Raw genomic sequence first — 22,365 nt, forward strand, 5'->3', positions numbered from 1 at the left:
GTTAGTTTGCATCCAAAGTACATTTTAAAGTGATTTCAGGTGTATGGATTTTGAGGTAGCCACAGAGATCAGATACTGTCAAACACTTGAGTATTTGATCTAGAAATTAATTTTTAATTATCTTGCAGCAGAAACTCACTGCAAGCGAGTAATTTGTCATTTAACCAATGACTAATCTGTTTTAAATGCCTTTTAAAGAACAAAAAGTAATCGTCTTTCTGCTCTTTGAGGTGTGGGGGATTCATTTTGTCAAGACTTCTATCTCATACCCAGGGGAAACAAACCAGAATGCTCTCTGCCCTAGAAACTGACTTTTGTCTTCTGGTCAGCTAACTTGTGGAGCACTTCTGTTCTGGACTGTCTTCTTCTGACAATGATTCTGAAATTTCACTTATTTTGACATCTTATTTATGGCCTTCTAAATTTTTTTTATTTTGTTTTTCGTTTAAGTATGGCTGTGTAACACTAATTTCCAGAAGATATTGTGTCTGCAGTGGCTTGCAAATGACTGGACAATTTTTCATTATCCATTTCCATAGGACTGATGTTAAGTTAAATTTCTTTCATCATTATTACACTTTGTATTACTAATGTAATTATCTGTTTTCATTACTCTTTCAGAAGAATGCATGGAAGATGCTTGTTCTCCAAATAATGAACTTAATTTTTTGCTGTGCAACAGCAGCCTTATTCTCTCTCTTGTGCCCCTTCTTCTTCCATTTAAATTTAATTAGAAGTTTTTTAGGAGTCTTTTACAGCCATATACTTCAAGAAGAAAATGTGTTGCACAAGCAGCAGCCTCATGAGTGTGGCTGAACTGTGTAACAGATGATAATACTATTAAAGTATGGGGAGTATCAACATTTTGTTACCTTGAAATTTAGTATCCAACTAGATGTCGCTTTTCAGGCTTTCTGTATGGAAGAGGTGAAGGAAATGCACCCATCGATTTATACTTTTTCATTTTAAAGTTAGCTTAGTAATCTCAAGGGCTAGAATAATTTTTTGAGATGTTTTAAGACTCTTCTCCTTTCCTTGGAGTCTTATTCTGTGTGGTGTATAAGGAGAATTGGATGCCAAGTACAAAACTGTGGCATATTTGGGTTTTGCTTGTTTTTAGTTGAAAGTGAAATAGTGCTCTTGTTACGTGGGACATTGAGTCTACAGTCTGAAGTACACATGCAGTAAATAAAGCTCTTGGATGCTTTCATACTGAGAATTCTTTTGTTGTGTTTACCTCAAACTTCTTTTGGCTGCCTTGTTTAACAACTAAGATTGTGTAGTTTTCCTGTATGGCAGGGGAATGTGTAGACAGGATCAGTGTGTGCCATGGACTGTGCTAGTTCTGGATGGCATTAATGGGTATAGGAAAAATATAGAACTGAAGGAAATCTAAATTCCCCTAAGTGTAGCTATCTGAACTCCTGGCCAGTTTATCTTCAATTAAAGCAGTTGCTCATAAAGAAAAAGAAGTGTTGTGGTTTTTTTAGGCTCCTATAGATTAACAGCAGATCAAAGGAGTCTTGTCTTTTCAGACTGTCAGTTGGTACAAGAACCACAGCTTTGTAATTAGTAACTTGCAAGTTAGAAGTGATAGAAACAAGTTCTTTGTCCTCAGTCCAGCTGTTAACTCACTGGCTTTGTCCAAAATAAATGAAACTTTGCATTTAGTTAGTCAGTCTATAAATGAGGATGGTAAAAGTTTTATGAAATAATAGAAACATGGGTCTTAGGATGTGGACTGTTCTTTAAAACCTAAGTACTACCATATTAGAACCACTGGGGTGTGCTCCTCATTGAGAATCCTTATGAGTGAAGTGGAACATTATGTAAAAAGAACATATTTTTCTATGAGAAACCAACTTTCTATTTGCAGTTTGCCTTGTGTGATGACCTAAGTTAAAAATAAGTCTTATTAGCTATGCACAGCTGTGCCATTTATGAGTGTGAAGAGGATTCTTCCAACGACATTAGTAAATACTGGTTTGCTTACCTTAATTGCATTAATAAGATTGCCCAAAGTACAATATATAGAATATGGGCTTTGAATATTTTATTAGCGAGTGTGAAGTGTATGAAATTAAGTACACTTAGTTCTCAAAAATACAGGCTAAATTTTGAAGCTACTGACATAATAAATTAAATTTATCTTAATGTTTAATCTGAAATTAATTAGGCTGCAACATACAGAATAATTAAACAAAAAAATTCGGATTTTTAATACTTAGGCTGTTGAAAATAAAGCCATCTCTAGGTGTGTCTGAATGACTGCATTGATTTAAGATCTTAAGTATGTTAGTAGGGAAAACCACTGATATCCAGGATACATAAAACATAGCTGCTGACACTTGATTAACCACTCTGATGAGGATGTTGCCTTAATACTTTGAGTGAATGTACATCTTTTGATCTTTCTCTCTGTTTTTTTTAACTGTTCACTAAAAAAACAAGGATTAATGTTTGTCTTCTTCTTTTATGGATCCCATTTTCTTGATACCTAGTAATGAACTGTGTGTTGTATTATGATGCTTCTGTTCTAAGACCTTTGTGTCAAGTGCTCCATGGAGACATACATATCTGCTTTTATGAATTAACTGGCAGAATTTAAAGAAGCACTGTGGACACAGTCAGTAAATCCTGTCTTGGTCCTGCTGAGTTATTTGCAGTGGACTATGCTCTAATTAATTTTTTTTCTGTGTGGTTTTATTTTTAATCTGGTGAACATATTTTCCTTTTTTAGGAAGTTAATAATGTACTTCTTTAACACTGAATTATTGGAAGACTTTGTCAGAAGAACAAATGTTGTGGTTTTAGAAATCTGAATTTCTTAAAAAGAAAAAAAAGTTCAAGTCTTCTAGTCTTAATCCAGTAATATGAGTAAAGCCATTTGTCTGATACAGCTGTCAACTTTCTCCAGCTGAAATTATTTCTATATTTTTTGAGATAAGTCCTCTAAAGTAGAAAGCAGACCTCATGCACGCTTGAACCAAATAAAGTACAGTGAACTGAAGATACCCTTCCATCACTCACTGTGCTGTGGAGTCTTTGGATTCCAGGCAGCAGTCTCAGCTGTCCCGGTTTAGGTTATGTTGTATCAGGATTGGCTGTATCCATGTACTGCCTCCTCCCTTTTCTAAATTTCACTGGGGGAAGGCTCAAGGCTAGGATTAAATGTAGAAGCTGTCACCAGGCTTCCCCAGTGCAGCTGGCAGCATGGATGGGTTTCAGAGCTCCTGCTAGCTCTGGAAGCCTTTCATTCTGCCTCCTCGCTCACTATGTTTCCTCTGAATAGATTTTGAGTACAACAATTCAAGAAGAATTCCTCCTTCCACTTAATGTAGCTTTATTACCAAGTCTTTTACCTCTTGATTGTTGGAAAAAAATCTTGTAAAAACTGACCATCAAAAAACAAAACCTTGAAAGAGAAAGCCAGAGAATTCAAATAAATATACCGAGCAAAGCCTAGTTGCCTTGAACTCAGACACATTCAGAGGAAACAAAGTAAGACCCGAGCTACCTGCCATGCCAGTTGGCAGAGTTGAAAGTCCACCCTCTGCCTCTCTTCCTAGGGATAGCAACCATGAATGCCGGGTGTGCAGGGTGACGCTGGTGGGTTTGTCAGCATATGCCAAGCACATCTCCAGTCAGCTGCACAAAGACAATGTTAATGCCCATGACAGAAAAGACGAAGAGAAAGAAGAGGCAGAAGAAGAAGACCTTGACAAAGAACTCATTCAACTAATCAAGCAAAAGAAGGAACGGAACCGGTGAGTTTTCCTTTCTCCGCTTAGATCATAGAATTGCTTTTAACACAATGAGGATGCACTTCCAAGGCTTAGGAGCTCTCAAAATGTAAACTGCCTTTAGCCAGTGTACTTGTGAGAGCAATCCAAGAGACCTGTGTGGATATCATAGTTTCAACATGTAAATGTGACTCTGCTGAATGTTCTTGTCCTGTTCCTCTACTGCTACTATGGAAATAGAATAATTCTCCATTATGGGTAAAAACAGTCTTGAGTTTTGAGAACCCTAATGTTTTTATTTTAATATTTGATACCTTCTTAACTTCAGGCTTAATAAATGGACAGTAGTGCTAATACTGTTTATGGTGGAGGTTGTCTGTAGGAACCTGACCTTTAGGAAACCTCTGCTGTACATGTTTTTTTATAAAATGAATTGGATTATTCTGCAAATGTCACACTGAAATCCCCTAGTCCTTGAATGAAATTTCTTACCTGTTGTATCTTGCTGCTTACCATTAGCTAAGCGTAGTTCCAGTGGCTCACTATGAAATAGAAGGCTGCAGAAAGTAATAAGTATTTTATTTTACGTGAAAATTGCACATGTGCATTGCTTGTGTGATGTTCCAGTTGGGAATATATTATTTGAATAGATTTGTGGCATGGTGATGGTACTAAAGGGGCATATAATTTTTAAAAGAAGCTCTTGCATTCTGTGGCTAGAAATTTGAATTAATGTTTCCAAATGTTGAAACTTGTGGCGACTGTTTGGTTTTGGCATCACTCTGTTGTACTAATGTGTCCCTGCACTGCACAATGGTGATGTTTTCAGATTAGTTAATGCTAGGTAGCAAAAATGTCACTCTTTCTTTTTGTTTTGTGGAAAAGGAGTAATACTGTCAGTGCAGTGTTGTTCTGAGGCAACTAAAACTGTAGAAAATCTCTGTCTGCTGGGTGCTGGTTTGGAGAAGGGGAAAACCAGAAGGTACAGGGATTAAGTTACTAATTCGGCAAAATTATTTCCATTAGATCGTAATCTAGTTGAGTTGGCTCTTAGAAATTACTGTATCACTTAGATATTGCTTTTTTGAATTCTTGTTTTAGAACTCAGATTATTTTGCTCAGTAGACTGTTTTCCATTAGAGAATAGTTATTAGTGAATCTTTTAGCAGAACTGGAATGTATCAACAATATAAAGGGTGATACAATATAGATTTTCAGTTTACTCAAATCAATTGTTTTTGAGTAGTAGTGTGAAACTTTACTGTCTTTCTTGTCCAAGGATCTAGAATGGATGTATTTCTGTGATCAGTTCCTGGAGAAAACTTTTAATGAAAACTCTACATTTGGTAGGATAAATATTTAGAATGTTTAGACTGCTGACCCTGGGAATAGCTGTAGCTGTTAAGGGAGCGTTTATCTTTAAATGTACATGTGATAGTTTGCCACGTGTTTATGGTACGTTGCCAAGCACAAGTGCTATCCAAAGGGCAGTCGATAGTGCTGCTGGAAGGCTCATACAGACTCAGGATTGCATGCTGTGCGCTGTTCCAGTCTCTTGATTAAAAGAAGACAAATTACTTTATCTGATGTGTACGTTTTACATCTGTGTTTTGACTTAACCTTTATAAATGGAGCCATCATGTCAGTAGGTCCCTCCAGTAAGGATACTAATGATGTTTTCAGCCTAACTTTCCTCTGTTTTCTGTCAGTTCACTCTAGTTACACCAGCAGAATAGTCTTCAGAAAAAATAATTATCTCACTATTGAGTTTTCTATCTACTAAGATAGATCCAATTACAAAGATTCTACAACATACAGAAGCTTTATTTTCATTTGTTTCTTGTTAATCCAATAGTAAATATAAAGCAATATTATCTTTCAAGTTAGAGAAAAGTATTTGAGAATCAGTCTATTGAACTGTCCCTGCACCAAATCATTTGAGATAAATTTTGAAATTATCACGTTTAAGTAAAGGTACAGTGTTAGTTTTGAAAGTCAAACATTACTGAAGCTCGAAAAGCAAAGCTGCTGAAAAGTATCTGTTTCTTTTAATAATAAATAATTTTTAAAAATATTTTCTTCCCAGTGCAAATAAAATTCATGAAGCTTATGGACTGTTGGATTTTAACAGAATAGTTTCAGAATTTAGACTTTTCTCAATTCTTTTGTAGGCAAACTGAACCAAGTTGTGCAAACCAAGAATTAGAATGTGATGATAGAAGATCACAGAGAAGGCGAGAAGAGAGAGCTGCTTACAAAGAAAGAGAAGCTTTTGATCAGTCATCATGGCATCATCATAATGCATCACAAAGGGACTGGAAATGGGAAAACGATGATTATGTTAGTCCTAGACAAGGCAAATTTTCACACTCTCAGAGGAACCTTAATATAAACAGACATTCAGGTGGTGCAAGGGGGCGCTCTGGGTGGCATGAGAATGTTTCAGGAAACCCTTCAAAACGACATAACTGTGGGAATTGTGGAAACGTTTGGCATCAAAGTGGGCGGAGAGGAGGAGCATCAAATTGGCATCATGGTGCCAGGGGAAGAAATTCTACTTGGCACTCAGAAGAAATGGGTCATTTTTCTAGCTGGAATTCTAACAGTTATGGAGGAAACTGGAAACCAAGTCCTCATGGTGCAAATGGCTGGAATTTTGGAAGCTCAGGAGATTCATATTCACCAGAGCCAAGTATATACAGTCAGGAAAGGTGTCCATGGCAGCGGCCAGAGAAAGGCAATGTTCTGCCATATAGAAATCGTAGAAATAGGGGTGACTGTCTGGATTTTACTAGTGATGAGCTTGCTGCTGAGGGGGTGTTGGAATTTAATACATTGAAACAACTAGAAAGTAAAATTTCAAGAGCCAGTGGAAAAAGTGTCAGTCCTTCCAGAGATAAAACATATCGCTGGACTCCCTACCCATCCCAGAAAACTGCAGAGCAGCAACCATGGTCTGAAGATAATGTTTCAAATACTTCAGATAAAATGGGTTCTGTACTTACACCTCTTACTGATTCATTAATGAAAGGAAAAACTTGTGAAGGCAATGTTAACCTTTCAGAAATTAAAAACCATGAAGCATCTTCCCCTTCTAATGGAACCTTAGATCACCTTGATTCTTGCAAGGTTATGAAAGACTCTTCCAGTGCTGAAAAGCCTGACAGAGATGATGACAGAAGTAATAGGATGCCGTCACTGAAATCCCCTCTTCTGGATATCACAGGTATGAAATTATCCTTTGTAAAGCAAGACACGAACAGTCTCTTAAAAAATGTCAGGCTTCTGTTATCCTCAACTTGTGAAGACCAGAATCATTTGAATGCAGTGAACTTGGCAACAAACAGTTTCTTCTCTTACTCATCAAAGCTGCATGGTGCTTGTACTGGTAACTTACAAGACAACAAAGATGTGCTTGATAGCAATCTTGGAGAGCCTATTAATAACTTAAGTGAAGCTGAACAAAATCCCAAAGGTGTTCAGTCCAACCATTCCTTGCAAAATGCTCCCTTAAGCTCTTGCAAAGATACAAGTGACCAGAATAGGGAAGAAACTGGGAAAGAATTGCCAAAGAAGGAGCTCAGACTAGATTCGTTAGATGATTTAATGGGAAGTGAGAAGTCAGAAGCAAAATTTGAAAAGTTGGATTCTTCTTTACCCTGTGACACTCCTGAAGATAAAACCTCTGAAAAGGAAGATGATGAAAAGCCATCTGCTTCAAGTATTGTTTCTGCTGAGCTGAAAAATTTTACATTTCAGATAGAACCCACAGTTTCTTCATCAAGCAGTCAAGACCATTTGCACGTGGATTTGAAAACTTCACAGGACAGGGAAGGGAATGAAGAGTGTGTCAAGTCACGTGATCAATTTGAAATGGAAAGTTTTGAAAATCCTTCAGATAATGAGCTTCAAAAAGGAGGAAGCCAGTCAGTAGGCCTCCTTCTTCAAGATTTAAGCAAATTTGGCCTGCCTGCTTCTCTGCAAAGAGACCTGACACGGCATATCAGTCTGAAGAGCAAAGTTGGGACACATCTCCCAGAGCCCAATCTCAATAACGCACGTCGCATTCGGAATGTGAATTGCCTTCGGAGAAGTGAGACAGAGAAGGAGTCAGGGCTTAAACCTACCCTCAGGCAGATTCTTAGTGCTTCCCGGAGAAATGTTAACTGGGATCAGGTCATCCAGCAGGTAACAAAGAAGAAACAGGAACTTGGCAAAGGTTTACCAAGGTTGGTACCTTTCAGATCTAACCATGTCTCTCAGGGCGTGCTGAGGGAGGCGGGTTGTTTCTTCGTATATCTGAAATGAACTCCAAAATCCTTAAACTGAGAGTTCATAATGAAGCTTGCTGTGCCACGATCTTTTGCAGAGTTTTTTAAAATGGTGCAGATTTTTTGCAAATAATGCAGAGTTTTTATTGATTGATGCTGTGAATGAATATCTGTCCATAGATAAGTAAAAGTAGTTGCTCAGAAAAGATTCTGATCCCTTCATAATGGTTGCTTTAATATCTGAATGTGGATGGTAACAGTGTAGTTTCTTTTGAAGTTCTAGTAATGGAAGAATGTAAAAATGCAATCAGGATGGGAACAATGCTATGACAGTTGCCTATTTCCTGATTTTTTTAGGACTGTGCTGCAAGCAGTGTAAATGCTCACTTTTCATTTGTTAATTTTTTATTCTGGTACACAGTTTGCTTTTGTATTTAAGGAAGCAATTACATAATACTGCATTTTTGAAACTTGTTTTAAACCTGAAAAATTTGAAGTGTCTTGAACAAATGTTGCATTTGATTATTCCAACCTTGCTTGGGAATAATTTATAATAACATGATTTCTGACTTGAAAATCATGCTGCCAGTTCTTAGACACTTTGTGATTATGTGATACACAGGAGGTGTTTCATTGCCAGATGAGGTAGAAAGCACAGAATACCCATGTAATGGGATTAAACCTACTGCTTAAAGCAGTAATGTACATTTGGGGAAGGGGGAGGCTTTTCTTTATGTGTAGCAGGCTTGTAACTTGTTTGTTTATTTTTCTTTTTATCTCATTAAAGGTTTGGCATAGAAATGGTGCCTCTTGTTCAAAATGAGCAAGAGGGTCTAGAACTGAATGAAGACTCTGATCCGACTGCTCTGGAAGGATTCCAGTGGGAAGGGATTTCCTTAGTGTCTGGCTCAGCCAGAAAACGTAGCTTTTCTGAAAGCAGTGTCATAGCAGACAGAAATCCTTCTGCTTATAGCTTTTTCAGTGAACAAGCCAAAATTAAAGAAAGTGGGCAAAGGCAAGTAATTGCAGCCGGCCACCCACATCATTTAACATCTGCATATGAGACAAGCACTAACATTGAGGCTGATCAGAAAGAGGGGACACCATCTCTTGCTTTGTCACCTTTTATGTCTGAAAGAACTGAGGCTGGCAGAAGAAGTCAAAGCCTACAGGCCACCTCTGAGATCACAGCCCACACAGAACAAGACCAGGAGAGCCCAGAGAAGAGAACACCTCTTCTTGAAAAACAAAATGTATTAGAGATGTCAGAAGAAAATTGTCCAGCTTCAAATAGTGCTTCACCTTTTGCAGTGTCTAATAACATAGATGCAGCTACAGACAGTAGCTGCACATCTGGTACTGAACAGAATGAGAGCCAAGGAATTGGAAAGAAGCGAAGAGCAACTGGAGTAAGTGTGCAATTCTGTCCAGCTTTGATGTGCTGACAAGGTTCTTTCTCTGTCAATGGTCATTCAGCTTTGGAAAAACTGTGCAGGGAGGACTTTCCCCATCTGATAGTCTTATTCATTAATAACATCAAGTTCATTTTTTGTTTGACTTAATTTTCTTTAAATTTCTGTTTTCATAGTGCAGTACTTTTGATAGTTTTTTGTAATTAGTAGGAATGCTCTTTATTTGATTTGGTACCTGGCATACTATGTTGATAAACAAAAGCTGTTACAATATTTCTGTGGAAGTACTAGGTTTTGTAGCAAGTATTTTGGTGTTTCACAACACAATTTAAATGGAAGGTAGCCTGTAGTAGAAATTTGTTTTCCATAGATGTTTCTGGGTAAGAAAGGAAATAAAAACATTTTTAAAAATTATGCACCTAAAATTATATTCTTAAATCTGAATTCAGAGTCTGGTCTTAGACTTACCCAAAAATTCAAAAAAATCTTGTTGATCAATTTCACAAAATGGTTTTGCAGAAAGCAATAATTTTAATTCCTCGCTGTTTAATCCTCTACACCTTCAACTAAAACTGTAGAGCAGAAACTGATTCAAGTGCAATCTTAAATATCTGAGCAAGAAGTCTGTCGGCTTATTTAAAATTTCTTCTTAGTTGAGGTGAAAACATGGCACTTTGTTGTCCTCCCTCTTTTAAGAGCAGAGCAAATGATGAGTTATACAAGAATGTGCAAACAAATTATGGATTCTTCTCTGTGCCTACAATAATGATTGAAAAGATGATGGATGTTCGGGTTCTTTATTTAGGCAAAATTATTCTTGTTACTTTTTAATAGATGATTTTACTTGCAGGAGGGATCTTCTCCTGAAATCCCTAGTCTAGAAAGAAACAATAAAAGAAGAAAAATCAAAGGTAAAAAAGGTGAGTGAATATCATACATGTGTGCATGTGGTGTAGAGGCTATAAACACCCAGTAGTATTTTGACTTGGCTGAAGTAGTAGTTCCTTAGTGTTACTATGCTGTTTCTTGGGCTTTTACTGGAGTTTGTAGTGTGGACTGCTCACAAATCTGCAACACATTCTTCTCTGAAGGCCGTTATCTTAATTTGTCATAAGTTATTTCTAAGAGAAGGGTATGTGCATCCCTTCTGCCAGCAGTTCATATTCCTGATTGTACAGATGGGACCTTTGCTTTCCCCCTCTACAGGGTAGTGAGGTTTGTTGCCTCTTTGGATGGAAGTTCTTAAGGGAAAAGTCCCCAGTTAACGTCTTTCTCATTCCCCATGCAGCTTCCCTTTCTAATTCTGGGTGGTCTCACCAGAAAAATAGTACTCTGCTTAGTTTGGTCTCTGTTCTGTTTCTGACATCTCTGACAATACTTCTTACTTTTTTAATGTCCTTAGTGGAAATGAGTGTGGAATGCCTCTCTCCTTCCTGCTCCTGACCAAAGAAAACTCTTATCCTGGCATTAGACATGTCTTTCTCAAACATGCTTAAAACCTCCTCATCACCATGTCTCAAAATGAATCATCCAACCATCTTGTTTTAGGCAGAATTTTTTTCTTTTTTAACTAAACTGTTGCTAGGAGCTTTGGGCTCCAAAGATGGCTTTCAAATGTGCCATTTATCTTTTTTTTCATTATTTTTTGATCTTAAGAATTGTTTGTAATGTCGGGCAATAATATAACTCTTCTGTGGGGTTTTATCAGACTCTTTCTTCAATGGCCAGTGTCTGTTATAGAGACTAATAACACGTTCTGCTTAGGAAAATCTCTTTCCTGTTACTTTGTTTTAACATTATTGTTATTGTAGTAAATTTGCTAAAGGAAACTATAACTTGAGCGCAGTTAAGCAATGCCCAAATGGAAATTTGTTTGGACAATAGCTGTAATGCCAGAAGTCTCTAGGAGGTATTGGAGGATCGTTTACTGATGGTGGTAAGAAACCTACTAAGTGGTCAGAGACTCTTTCTCAAGAGATGGCAAACACCAGTCTCATGGCTCAAAATCATCTTGAGTAGTAAACTCTTTTTTTAATCATTGGGTTCCTTTTCTCCTAAACAGCTTTTCCTTGGCTTTTGCATTCACTGAATAATTTAAATGTTGTTTAGCTTAAATTTGCCTTTGCCTTTTTGATTACATTAATGGCAGATGTGTATTTGTACTTCTTGTACACATTCTTCAAGAAAAAGTCTTTGTGGAAGAGAATTACTTCATTTATTTAACTAAATCAGTGCTGGCAAAGCTGGGATGGAATTACTTACTAGAGTCAAGGCTGAGATTTCTTAAAGAATACTTCACTTTGCCCTTCTTCCATATAGATGTGGCTAGTCCTGTCCATAAGTACTCCTTTTTAGCTTGTATAATTATTGATGCTTGAATGCTTGACCTAATTTATGGGATTTTTTCATTCTGAAGTGGTACTATTTGTTGTGACATCACAAGTAAGGTATCTTAATGTATTGTTCAGTGCAATTAGACTCTTACGTTTTGTTTCTTTTTCAGAACGTTCTCAGGTAGACCAGTTGTTGGCTATTTCTCTGAGGGAAGAAGAGTTAAGCAAGTCCCTGCAGAATGTGGACAGCAGCCTCTTGCAGGCAAGGGCTGCCCTGAGGGCTGCCTATGTTGAGGTTCAACGCTTCCTTGTGTTAAAGCAACAGGTAATAGTGGGCTTTGGAAACTGTCTGAACTAGAACTTAGCAGCATGAAGAACTGCCTGTTAAATCAGTGGGACTGATACAAGCTACAACTGTTTTGCAGATAACTATGGAAATGAGTACCCTGAGAAGTCAGAGAATCCAGATCTTGCAGGGGCTACAAGGTACAGGATACCACAGAGCTATAACAGTGGAATGCTTATTCTCATATTCTTTGAACTCAGAATCTTTGTAAAACTGTGTTTAATTTGAATCTGCTCATTTAAGCTACAATAAAATTGTAGACTTGCAAAATGAGGCCTTTATCGTCAAGTGTGAACTGTCAGTTTTGATATTCCTTCTGGTATCTTTTTTTCAAAGTTTTCTCTTCCTTGATTCTGTGTCCACAAGAAATGAGCTCCTGGCACCACTAAATTTTATTGTAAAGTATAAATACTTTTGTTCTATTATTTATTTATTTTTTTCATTAATGTATCTGTTCTTTTGCCATTAGAAGCATATGAACCTTCTGAACTCTCAGAGCAACTTTCCTGCAGTGCCCTAACTGAGAGACCAAACAGCAAATCTCAGATGGCAGCTGACTCGGTTCCTTCAGGCTCTCTCCTGCCCCTTTTGGACACTTTGCCTTCCTCTGTACCTCCTCGAGGAGCTGCTGTTCCTGTAACCGTGCCATCACCATTCCAGTCTTCTGGCAGTACACCTTCTGATAGTCCTGACTCCTCAGTACAAGTTAAACGAGAACCTGCATCTCCAAAAGGCACAGAACTAAATGTGAATTCTGTACTCCAGAGCTCCCCATGTCCTCCACAAACAGAAGAGGTGGAACAGAACAATGGTAATTGTAGTTTTGCTTTAAGATAATTAGCTTGAAGAAAATAAAGAAATTATTTTTTTCCAAAAATAATGTAAATTGTACCTCAACCTGTGCTCTGTCAGGCAGGGGTGAACTCTCATTAACTTGTGTAGGACTTTCTAGTTCTGCTTTGAAAATAGAACAAACATGAATTTGAAGGCTACATCCTCTTAGAATAATTTAGTTAACTAACAAAACCCAAAACTGATACAACCCTACAAACATGACAATCTCCTCTATAATATTTGTCTTCCACTCTGCACCATTTAATGAGCACTGGTAGCAAAAAGTCTGCCTACAAAGGAAAAAGATGTGTGTGAAAGCATTTTTTAAAAAATTATGAACAGCTACATGATTATAATTTTGTGTTCTTTTTGGACTCTGCTAGATAAGCATGAAGAGTATAATTTGTAATATTAGAAGTAACAATCCACCTTCTACTAATTGGCTGTTAGGCACTGTTCACTTATGTAAGGGGCATGCAGGTGCTAGCAATGAAGATAGGAGTTTACTTTTGTCTGGAGGAGAAACTGCTGAATTGATTGAACTGCTAATCTCAGCAAAGTGAGATCTTAGTGACTACAGCTGAAATAGCCAACTAATTGAACTGCTAATGGGAGAGCTCTTGCCTCAGCAAAGTGAGATCTTAGTGACTACAGCTGAAATAGCCAACTCTTTATTTAGACAATTTAAACCCCAGAAAACTTGTGCACTGTGGTCAAAAGCTTAGATACTATTGGTAGTTTCCTCTGCAGTTTGCTACTGTGACTGAAGGTAAAAAGTGAAGATTAAAAGCTCATCCCATACTTTCTTAAGAGCCTGTGAAATCAAGCAGGGTGACTAATGACAGTTGTCTGCCATAACAATGTCACTTACCCAGACCTTTAACTTAGATAATTTGAGAAAATCATAAGATTGTGTTGGCTATCTTTAACTAGGATCAATTTCCCCCCCCCCCACTGAAGTATAAAATACTATGGAATAAGTCATGTTCTACCTTTCTAAGCATTTTTTTTTCTCAAGCACAAGGTGAATGTTGGCTGAATTGAAGTTTATACCTCTTTAATTAAAATAATTTGATTTTTTTTTTTACTTTTTTTTAGTTTGCTTCAACTGTAGAATTGCATGTAAGTGGTGGGGTTTTTTTAGTCATGATTGCGTTTCCTGTATTACATAGTGTTGAAATATATTAATGTAGTATTTTAGTTTTGCTTCATCTCTCTTTGGAGGATTTGACAAGGAATGTGAAGCTCTGGGGGTATTCACTAAAGTAAACTTGAGGCAGGGGAAGAATCAGCTTTTTTGTTTGTTAGCAGTGTTAAGACTCAACTTTTAGGACGCCACTACCTTTGCTTTCCTGTTTTTATTGGCATATGCCATACTGTTATGCTTAAACATCAGTGAAATTTTTATCTTTATTTGTATCAGTGTTATTTTTATTCTCAGTTTTCCAACTCTAAGGAAAGATTTTGTGATCTCTAGCTGCAGTGGCATGAAGTATCTTGCTTGCAGAATCTTGAAACTTCACAACAGAGAAGTTGAAGAGGTTTTGGGTTTTTTTTCTTATGAAGATGAACCTTCAGTGTATAGCTACATTAGTTACTTAACCAATTACTTCAGAAAGCTCCTAATCACATTATTTTTCCATTTCGTACAAACTTAATTTTGGTGTATTAAAAGGAAGAATATTATTTTTATGTTCATTTGTCAAGTTACCATAGTTTTAGTATCGATGAAATTCTGTATGTGCTACATTTAAAATGAGTTTACCTTCAGATCCCCTAAATTTTTAGGGGAGCTAAGCATTTGCCTTGAGGTAAAATCTGTAATTTGAGGAAGAGGAATTCATTCTGGGGCAGACTGATTACTTTTTGGGGTTGAATGTTTAGTTTCTCAGCTTCCCATTGAGGTTAGCTCAGCCTTGCTTTGCCGGAGCTGATTGCATTTGTTTTCCCCTAAATGCCAGCAGTGTGTCCCACCTGTGGTACTGAGTGATTCTGTTTTCTTTCAGTGCCATGGTGGTTTCCTACTTCTTTTTCTAATACGCACAGCACTCCAAGTGCTGAGAATTAGTAACTTTAGGATTTAGAAATTTCAGTTTAAGTGGCTGGTTACTATTATTTTCCTGTTATAAAGTGACCAGCTTACTTCCTTCCCCTTTCCAGTGAGAAATGAGTGGCATGACATGATATTAGAGGTATATTCAGAATTTAAGGTTTTGTATGCCTTCTTCCCAGTATAATTCAACACAATAACTCATTCAAACTTCATCTAATTATTCATTTTTTCCATAAAGAGGTTTTTCTATCAGATTTTGCAGTTGTGCATGGCAGTTACATGTCCAGGGAAAAACTTCTCTCCATTGATTTACTTTAAATGCAGCATATCCTATGCTGTCAGCAAGTTCTAGTTTTATCTTGGAATTCCCCATTTGAGGAAGGTGTGGGTGAGAGACATTCTCATTTTAGATGTTTCTAGTTGGATGTGTAATTCCAAAGCATCAAATTTGTCCTGTGGTGTGTAACGTGCTTTTGGCCAAGCATTAGTGTAGGTTTAATTTGCTGGCTTCTGAGAGGCTGGAAGAGGGAAGTGTTTCAAATACTGCCAACTTCCCATTTGCATTGCATGATCCCACCCCAGAAATGCAGTGAACTTGAAACATCCTGTTCTGGATTGTAGTTATTGCAAGTGTAACTAGGGAATTTTAGGGTGTGGGAAACAGCTGTGAGATGCTGCCCTTAGTCTGTCTCAGCTGAGAGGTTGGATCATTTTGTATTAATTTTGTATTAATTGGATCATTTTGTATTAATTCAGTCACAATTAAATGAGAGGGAGAGTGTGTTGACCCCATTGCATAGTCCACCACAGATGAGCTAACTAAACTAAAGTAACTAAATAAAGCCTACACTCCTGGCTTACAGTGCTGCTATTCCCAGGATGAGGGTACAGTGCTGCAGAGTGGGTTGTGCAAAACTGTCTACCTTGAATTAGGTCCAAGTAACTTGGTAGAAATAACTGTATATATTAGCTGTAATAATTCACATGGGTTAAGCACAAGATTTTCAAACTGACTCTGTACAGTTGACTTGTACTTGGCATGCATTGATTAATATAATTTCTACAGAAGTCATGACAGCTGGTAAGGGAGCACACAGAGGGGTGGTAGCATCTGAAGTCAACAATGTAGGATTCACCAAAGATTGTCAGAACTTTAAAAGCATATAGCAAATAGCCAGCCAGCAGCTTGCCCCATTCCTTTATTTCTATGTACATGGATGAACATTTTATTCCACAGTCATGTTTTTAAAGACTGAATAGCAGATCTACATCTGCATACAGTTTTCAACATGTAGGAATATGTACCTTACATGCACAATTAAGTGCAAACAGGAAATACAGGGAGGGACACTTTACATAAATAGTTACTGCTATACAGATTCAATGTAACACCTGGCTGTTTTTTTTTTAGAAGAGACCAACCAGAAAACTTCAGTGTATCCAGTTATCACTGCAACCATATCCCTAGCAGGGCTGGCAGGTTGTTTCCAACGCACTGATCAAGATGTCCCTGAGCCTGCTGCAGACGAGGGACAGTCTGGGCTTCCTGAGAACACTTCTTCTCATTCAGAGTCTGTTTTCAGCAAGAGAGAAGCAAATGATACAGCTGCTGAAAGATTTTTACTGGATCAGTCTAGCACTTCCCTTTCAAAGCATTCAGTCCTTCTAGAAATGCCAACGGATAAAACTCCCAAATTGTCAGCAGAACCATCTGAGCAACACTTGGCAATGGCTGCAGTCCCAGCAGAGAAAGGGAATAGAAGGAGGAGAAAGTTAAGGAAGAAGAAAACTCTGAGGGCAGCCCATGTGCCGGACAACAGCGATACAGAGCAGGATACGATTGACTTCAAGCCTGTCCGGAAAGTCAAGGGTGGAAAGGTTCCTAAAGGAGAAAAAGTTACTCCTTCAAGAGAGGAAGGTGGAGTTACTGCTCAAGCAGCAAGAAACAAAGATGAGGATGACAGTGATGCTTCTCTGGAACTAGTGGAAGTTCCAGCACCTCAGTGTGAGGTGGTTGATGTTGGTTCTTCAGCGTCAGGAGATGAGAAACCAGACAGTCCATCAAAGAGGGATTCATGCAACTCTGTGGATCAAGCAGTCCTAGAGGCATCTTGTTCTGGGTATGATGAAGTGAGCTCCACCAGTGAGATTGACGTAAATCATAGGAATGATGGAAAGAAAAGGTGAGATTATTGTAGACCTCTGTAAAGTAAAATTATTAATATTACATAGTATTCATAAGAGGCCTCTCTTTTTTTCTTTCTTTTTTTCTTTTTTTTTTTCCATTTGCAAAGTTTTACACTAGTAACTTCAAGAGTGAATAAAAGTGAAAATAAAAATAGACTTGGCTTTTTTGGTTTTGGTCAACAAGTGGAAGTGTCTTTGTTACCTACTCATTTCACTTAATAGAAGAACTGGGCTGCCTTGTTTGGTTTTGAGCTCACCTGTCACAGCGTATTTTCTACTAAGTGCAGAGTCTTGTGTTTTGGAGTATTACTTACCCCAGTATTTTGTCTGAAAATGAACATGCAAAGTCCAATTTTGCTACTATTTATTTTTGTCTTACAGTGTGGCTGAGACACAGACTTCCATATCATTCTTAAGAGGATCAAAGAACTCCTCAGGTATATCTTTTAAGCTTTCCTTCCGATGCTTTGTATGTAGTATCTTGCAGGACTTTGAATTAAGTCTTGGTCAGCCTGCTTCCATAGGAGAACTTTGCCCTGAAGATAAAAGCTTGCACTCAAAACTAAAGTGGGAAGTGATATGTACTCATATCATCTTGCATTGAATGCTTTGTTTCTTGACTCCTCCACATCCTCCTTCCTCTCCCACGTGAACACTAGTGTTCCACAGTCTCTGTAGAGCTCTAGGACAAACAATAATACAATCTATTTTTAATTTTAAAGATAGTTCTGAACTTAGTCATATTAAGGTCTTTTTAGCACTTTATTTTGCCCTCTGTCACATTCACAGTCCTGCTGGAATCCACAATGAAATTTGACTTGAAGGCGCTGAACCCATGAAATAGTTCTGCTGATTGGCAGTAGAAACCCCAGTAGTGTGTTTTCCTGACTGTGTTCCCAGAGTCAAAAGTACATGTCTCTGTCCTACAGAAGTGTCTTCGGAGCCAGGTGAGGATGAAGAACCTACTGAGGGAACCTTTGAGGGACACGTGGCTGCAGTGAATGCTATTCAGATTTTTGGGAATTTGTTGTATACCTGCTCAGCAGACAAAACAGTTTGTGCCTACAATCTCGTTGTAAGTAAGGTTGTGGGAGTGATGTTACATTAATTGCAATCACAAGGTTGTCTTTTGTAATGCCTTACTGTTTAGTAAAAGAAGCAGCAACTTTTTCAAGACCCTAATTTATTTTATACTATTCTTTTCTTCAAACCTCTCTTCTCCACCTCTCCAACCCCTTCTGCCTATGAGAGAGACAAGGGGAGATAGATTGCCACATATATCCTGATTTTTTTTAGCAGTCCTGCCCTGTTCTGTTAGGTGCATATTCGGAGAGTTATTATAGGCTTTTATGCTGACAGACTCTATGCTTTCCTTTTTAGAGCAGGAAGTGTGTGGCCATCTTTGAAGGACATACTTCAAAAGTGAACTGCCTTCTGGTCACTCAGACAAATGGGAAGAATGCTGCACTCTACACTGGCTCAAGCGACCACACTATCAATTGTTACGATATCAAGGTACTCAAACTCTGTGTTGATTTATTTACATATGCTGCATTTTATGCAAGCCTTTCTTTACAAATATAAATTTTAAAAATCTTTTAAACCCATATGATCTGGACACGAACACCAGTTCATACCTCTTTAGAGCAGAGCAGGGGAAAAAACCCTCACAAACAAAACAGCAAACCATTAACTGATTTGATACCCTAACTGATTTACTACCCTAATGTTTTGACTAGAACAACATGGCATAATCTCAAATGTTGGGAGCACCAAAGTGCAGGATAGCTATTTGGCCATGAATCTTATTTTTCTTCCTGTATTTTTAACTTCATTGCTTATGGAAGGCACTGCTCCCTGCTGTGTCTTTAGAGCAGCCATAGAGAGAACAGGTATCTGTTATGCTGGGTACGTGAAAGAGCAAACTGAGGCTTCCTGAAGCTGGATATTTGAGGCTAAATGATGAAAAGACTTGCCCAACCTGTTACTTGAAGAACTAGAAAGCAAGTATCTGCTTCAGAAAGCAAACTGCCAGAGGTTTTAAACCTATATGTTCCCTCTGGAGAACTTAATGGGGAATTCTCAACCACGTAACAGATCATTTTCGTATATGTGTGTGTGTATATATTACAGTCAGTAGTCTGAATTTCTATACACATTAAAGGTTGTGACTAGAACAAAGTGTTTAGGGTTATAACTGGTTGCTGAACTACAGTCAAGCCATCTCTAAAGATGGTCCTGATTAAAGTGAGGATCAAATTGCCGTGTAACACCAGACTCTCAGATGTTTTTCTCCAGTTCTCTTGATTTAAAAAGTGCAAGTCATCATTCATTTCAGATTTTTTTTCTTGAATTGTTTTCAGTTAATGAAAATCTTTAAGTACTTCTTTCCATTGCTAGACCAAAGAATGCATGGAACAGTTTAAATTGGAAGATCGAGTGCTCTGTTTACACAGTAGATGGCGGATCCTTTATGCAGGTCTTGCAAATGGCACAGTGGTTACTTTCAGCATAAAGGTTAGTTTGTTTAAATATTGGCACCTGGAGGCCTGTTGTGATGCTGTTCCTTTCCTCTGTGTTTCTTTACATTCTTTATCTACAGTAGCAAATGTATTTGTAATGAACACATTTTGCTATAAATGGTCATGGTTGGCCCCTTTTGGTTGTTTGTTTTGTCCATGCATGTTTATTTTGTCCATGCACGAAGTCTGTCTCTTTGTTTGCCTGCCTTTTAGGTGCTGTATTTTTAAGTTTTTCCTTAAGGTCCTTCCTGGTCCACATAACATAAAGAGCTTTTTCTTTGAAATTGCATCTTAATTTTTAAGATGCAATTTTTACCACTGCTATTTTGTGTGTTACTGAACTGAAATCTGATGCTGTAACAAGCACAACACAAAAAAGACTCAATGGTCTAGTCAGTGTCATAGCAAAATTTTAATTCTTTCCATTTCTTTCTTCCCCCACCAGAATAATAAACAGGTTGATACCTTTGAATGCCATGGCCCTAGAGCAGTGAGCTGTTTAGCCACAGCTCAGGAAGGAGCACGCAAGTTGTTGGTAGTGGGCTCCTATGACTGCACCATCAGCGTGCGAGATGCGCGGAATGGGCTGCTTCTCAGAACCCTGGAAGGTCACAGCAAGACTATTCTCTGCATGAAGGCAAGTGTCTCTGAAAATACATTTTGGACAAAGAATGCTTAAAATGATGAGCAGATTGTGATGGGAAATGGAGAATTTCTCTATTTTCAATTATAAAAACTGAGCAATTTGGTAGGGAAGTTGCCTCTGTTTGCCTGCCATATCTCAAGTCCCCAGCTGCCACATCTACGTCTGTGTTCTGAGCACTTTAGGAATAGTGATTCCATCACTTCCTTGGGCAGCCTGTTCCAATGCCTGATCATCCTTTCAGTGAAGAAACTTTTCCTAATACCCATTCTAAACCTTCCCTGGTGCAACTTGAGGCTGTTTCGTCTTGTCACTTGTTAGGGGTTAGAAGCATCATTTTTCATACATGAGCAGCATATAACTATGCAGCATGTCCAAAATTTCAGGAAACATTTACTGTGTATGTGCATAGCAGCATTCTGAATTCAGTTTGCTTGGTCCCTGATTTGCTGCTGAGCTGTCTGTGAGAATAATCCATAGGTAGGATGAGTTAGCCTGTTGGGCTGCAAGTTAACAGCTGCTTATGTCACTTGTGAAATGTCAAAAATAATTGTAATACATCTTCTAGCTTTTATGTGAAGAACTCAGTGCCTGGTTTTTCCTTCATACTTTTGATTAATTTTAAGGCTCTCAAATTTAGGAAATATTACAGTACAACTTTAAACTGAACAGTGTCTTAATATTTTGCTTGCTCATTTCCATATCTGTTACAAAATATAAAACTTTTTTTTTTGTAAGGTTGTGAATGATCTGGTATTCAGTGGCTCCAGTGATCAGTCTGTCCATGCCCACAACATTCATGTAAGTCTCATATAGAATGATGGAATGACTTTTGCTACTAAGGCACTGAATTCCTATGCTATAAAGTCAGCATTTCCAGAATATTTGACTGACTAGTGGGGCAGACTGCTTCCAGAAAAGGAAGTCTCATGATTTTGTGATAATGACTGTGCACTACAGGTAACTCTGGAGGCATGAAGAGGCTACATAAACCTGCTGATTCTTGTGACATGATACGCAATGCCTTTTTAGCTGGCCATCTTGCTTTTGCAAATATAACTACAAGTATGCTGATAATATGGAAAAGGTTCAAAGAAAAGCCATGTGAGATATTGTAGTGGGGAAAAAGTTTCCTTTTAAGTGGAAGAATTGATGAACCCTGTGTCCCAAACTAGATTGTTCAAAAACATCATGAATGCTTTGTCTCTAGCTTACTATTCTCTTCCTCTTTTACACCATCTTCCTTTAGTCCTAGCAGAAACATTCATGTAGCTATGCAATAAGTTAGATTAAGGAACTTATCAGAGGGAAATTTTAGTTGACATAAAATGAGTGTATTTCTGTGTGTTTAGCTGAATTTGCTAACTGATCCTTGTGGTTACATAAATACTGCTAGTACTAGTAGCATGGTACTAGTTTCAGGATGGGTGGGAATATGTTTCCATCATTCCAACTAATGATGGAAACAGAATGAATTAGGTTGGAAAAGACCACTGAGATCATAGAGAACAGCCTGTGACCAAAAACCAGCATATCAGCTATACCATGGCATTGTCAGCATCCAACCTTTCCCTAAACTCTTCCAGGGACAGTGACTCCAGTACCTCCCAGGGCAGCCCATTTGAAAATTTAATCACACTTCTTGTGAAGAGTTTCTTCCTAGTGTCCAACCTCCCTGGCACAGTGTGAGGCCATTTCTTCTTGTCCTGTTGTTCGTTGCGTGGGAGAAGGAGGTGACCCCTCTCTAGCCACATTCTCCTTTCAGGGAGTTGTAGAGAGTTGATAAGGTCCCCCTGAGCCTCCTCCTCTCCATGTTAAACAACCCCAGCTCCTTCAGCTGCTTCTCATTCCCTTGAGCCTCCTCCTCTCCATGTTAAACAACCCCAGCTCCTTCAGCTGCTTCTCATTACACTTGTGCTCCAGACCCTTCACCAGCTTCTTTCCCTTCTTTGGACTCGCTTCAGCACCTCAATGTCCTGCCTGACTTTGGGGCCCAAAACTGCACAGTGCACTCAAGATGT

The 22,365-nt window shown here is 38.1% G+C and overlaps 1 protein-coding gene across 4 annotated transcripts in view; it reads left to right on the top strand.

Annotated features, from left to right (window-relative positions):
- Positions 1 to 22,365, top strand: part of ZNF106 (zinc finger protein 106) — a 40,917-nt gene that overhangs the window by 10,052 nt on the left and 8,500 nt on the right. For 3 of the 4 annotated variants that reach the window (XM_039705537.1, XM_039705536.1, XM_039705539.1), the window contains 14 exons: positions 3,570 to 3,767; positions 5,915 to 7,972; positions 8,802 to 9,423; positions 10,277 to 10,346; positions 11,930 to 12,084; positions 12,185 to 12,245; positions 12,575 to 12,916; positions 16,404 to 17,175; positions 17,561 to 17,616; positions 18,109 to 18,254; positions 18,560 to 18,694; positions 19,580 to 19,696; positions 20,147 to 20,338; positions 21,083 to 21,145. In XM_039705537.1, coding sequence (XP_039561471.1) covers positions 3,570 to 3,767; positions 5,915 to 7,972; positions 8,802 to 9,423; positions 10,277 to 10,346; positions 11,930 to 12,084; positions 12,185 to 12,245; positions 12,575 to 12,916; positions 16,404 to 17,175; positions 17,561 to 17,616; positions 18,109 to 18,254; positions 18,560 to 18,694; positions 19,580 to 19,696; positions 20,147 to 20,338; positions 21,083 to 21,145 — 4,987 coding nt within the window. The remainder of the gene's footprint in view (positions 1 to 3,569; positions 3,768 to 5,914; positions 7,973 to 8,801; positions 9,424 to 10,276; positions 10,347 to 11,929; positions 12,085 to 12,184; positions 12,246 to 12,574; positions 12,917 to 16,403; positions 17,176 to 17,560; positions 17,617 to 18,108; positions 18,255 to 18,559; positions 18,695 to 19,579; positions 19,697 to 20,146; positions 20,339 to 21,082; positions 21,146 to 22,365) is intronic. The other variant, XM_039705538.1, reaches the window with a different exon arrangement.

The sequence above is a fragment of the Passer montanus genome, unplaced genomic scaffold (assembly GCF_014805655.1).
Source record: "Passer montanus isolate IOZ18808 unplaced genomic scaffold, ASM1480565v1 scaffold18, whole genome shotgun sequence".
Classification (NCBI taxonomy): Eukaryota; Metazoa; Chordata; class Aves; order Passeriformes; family Passeridae; genus Passer; species Passer montanus.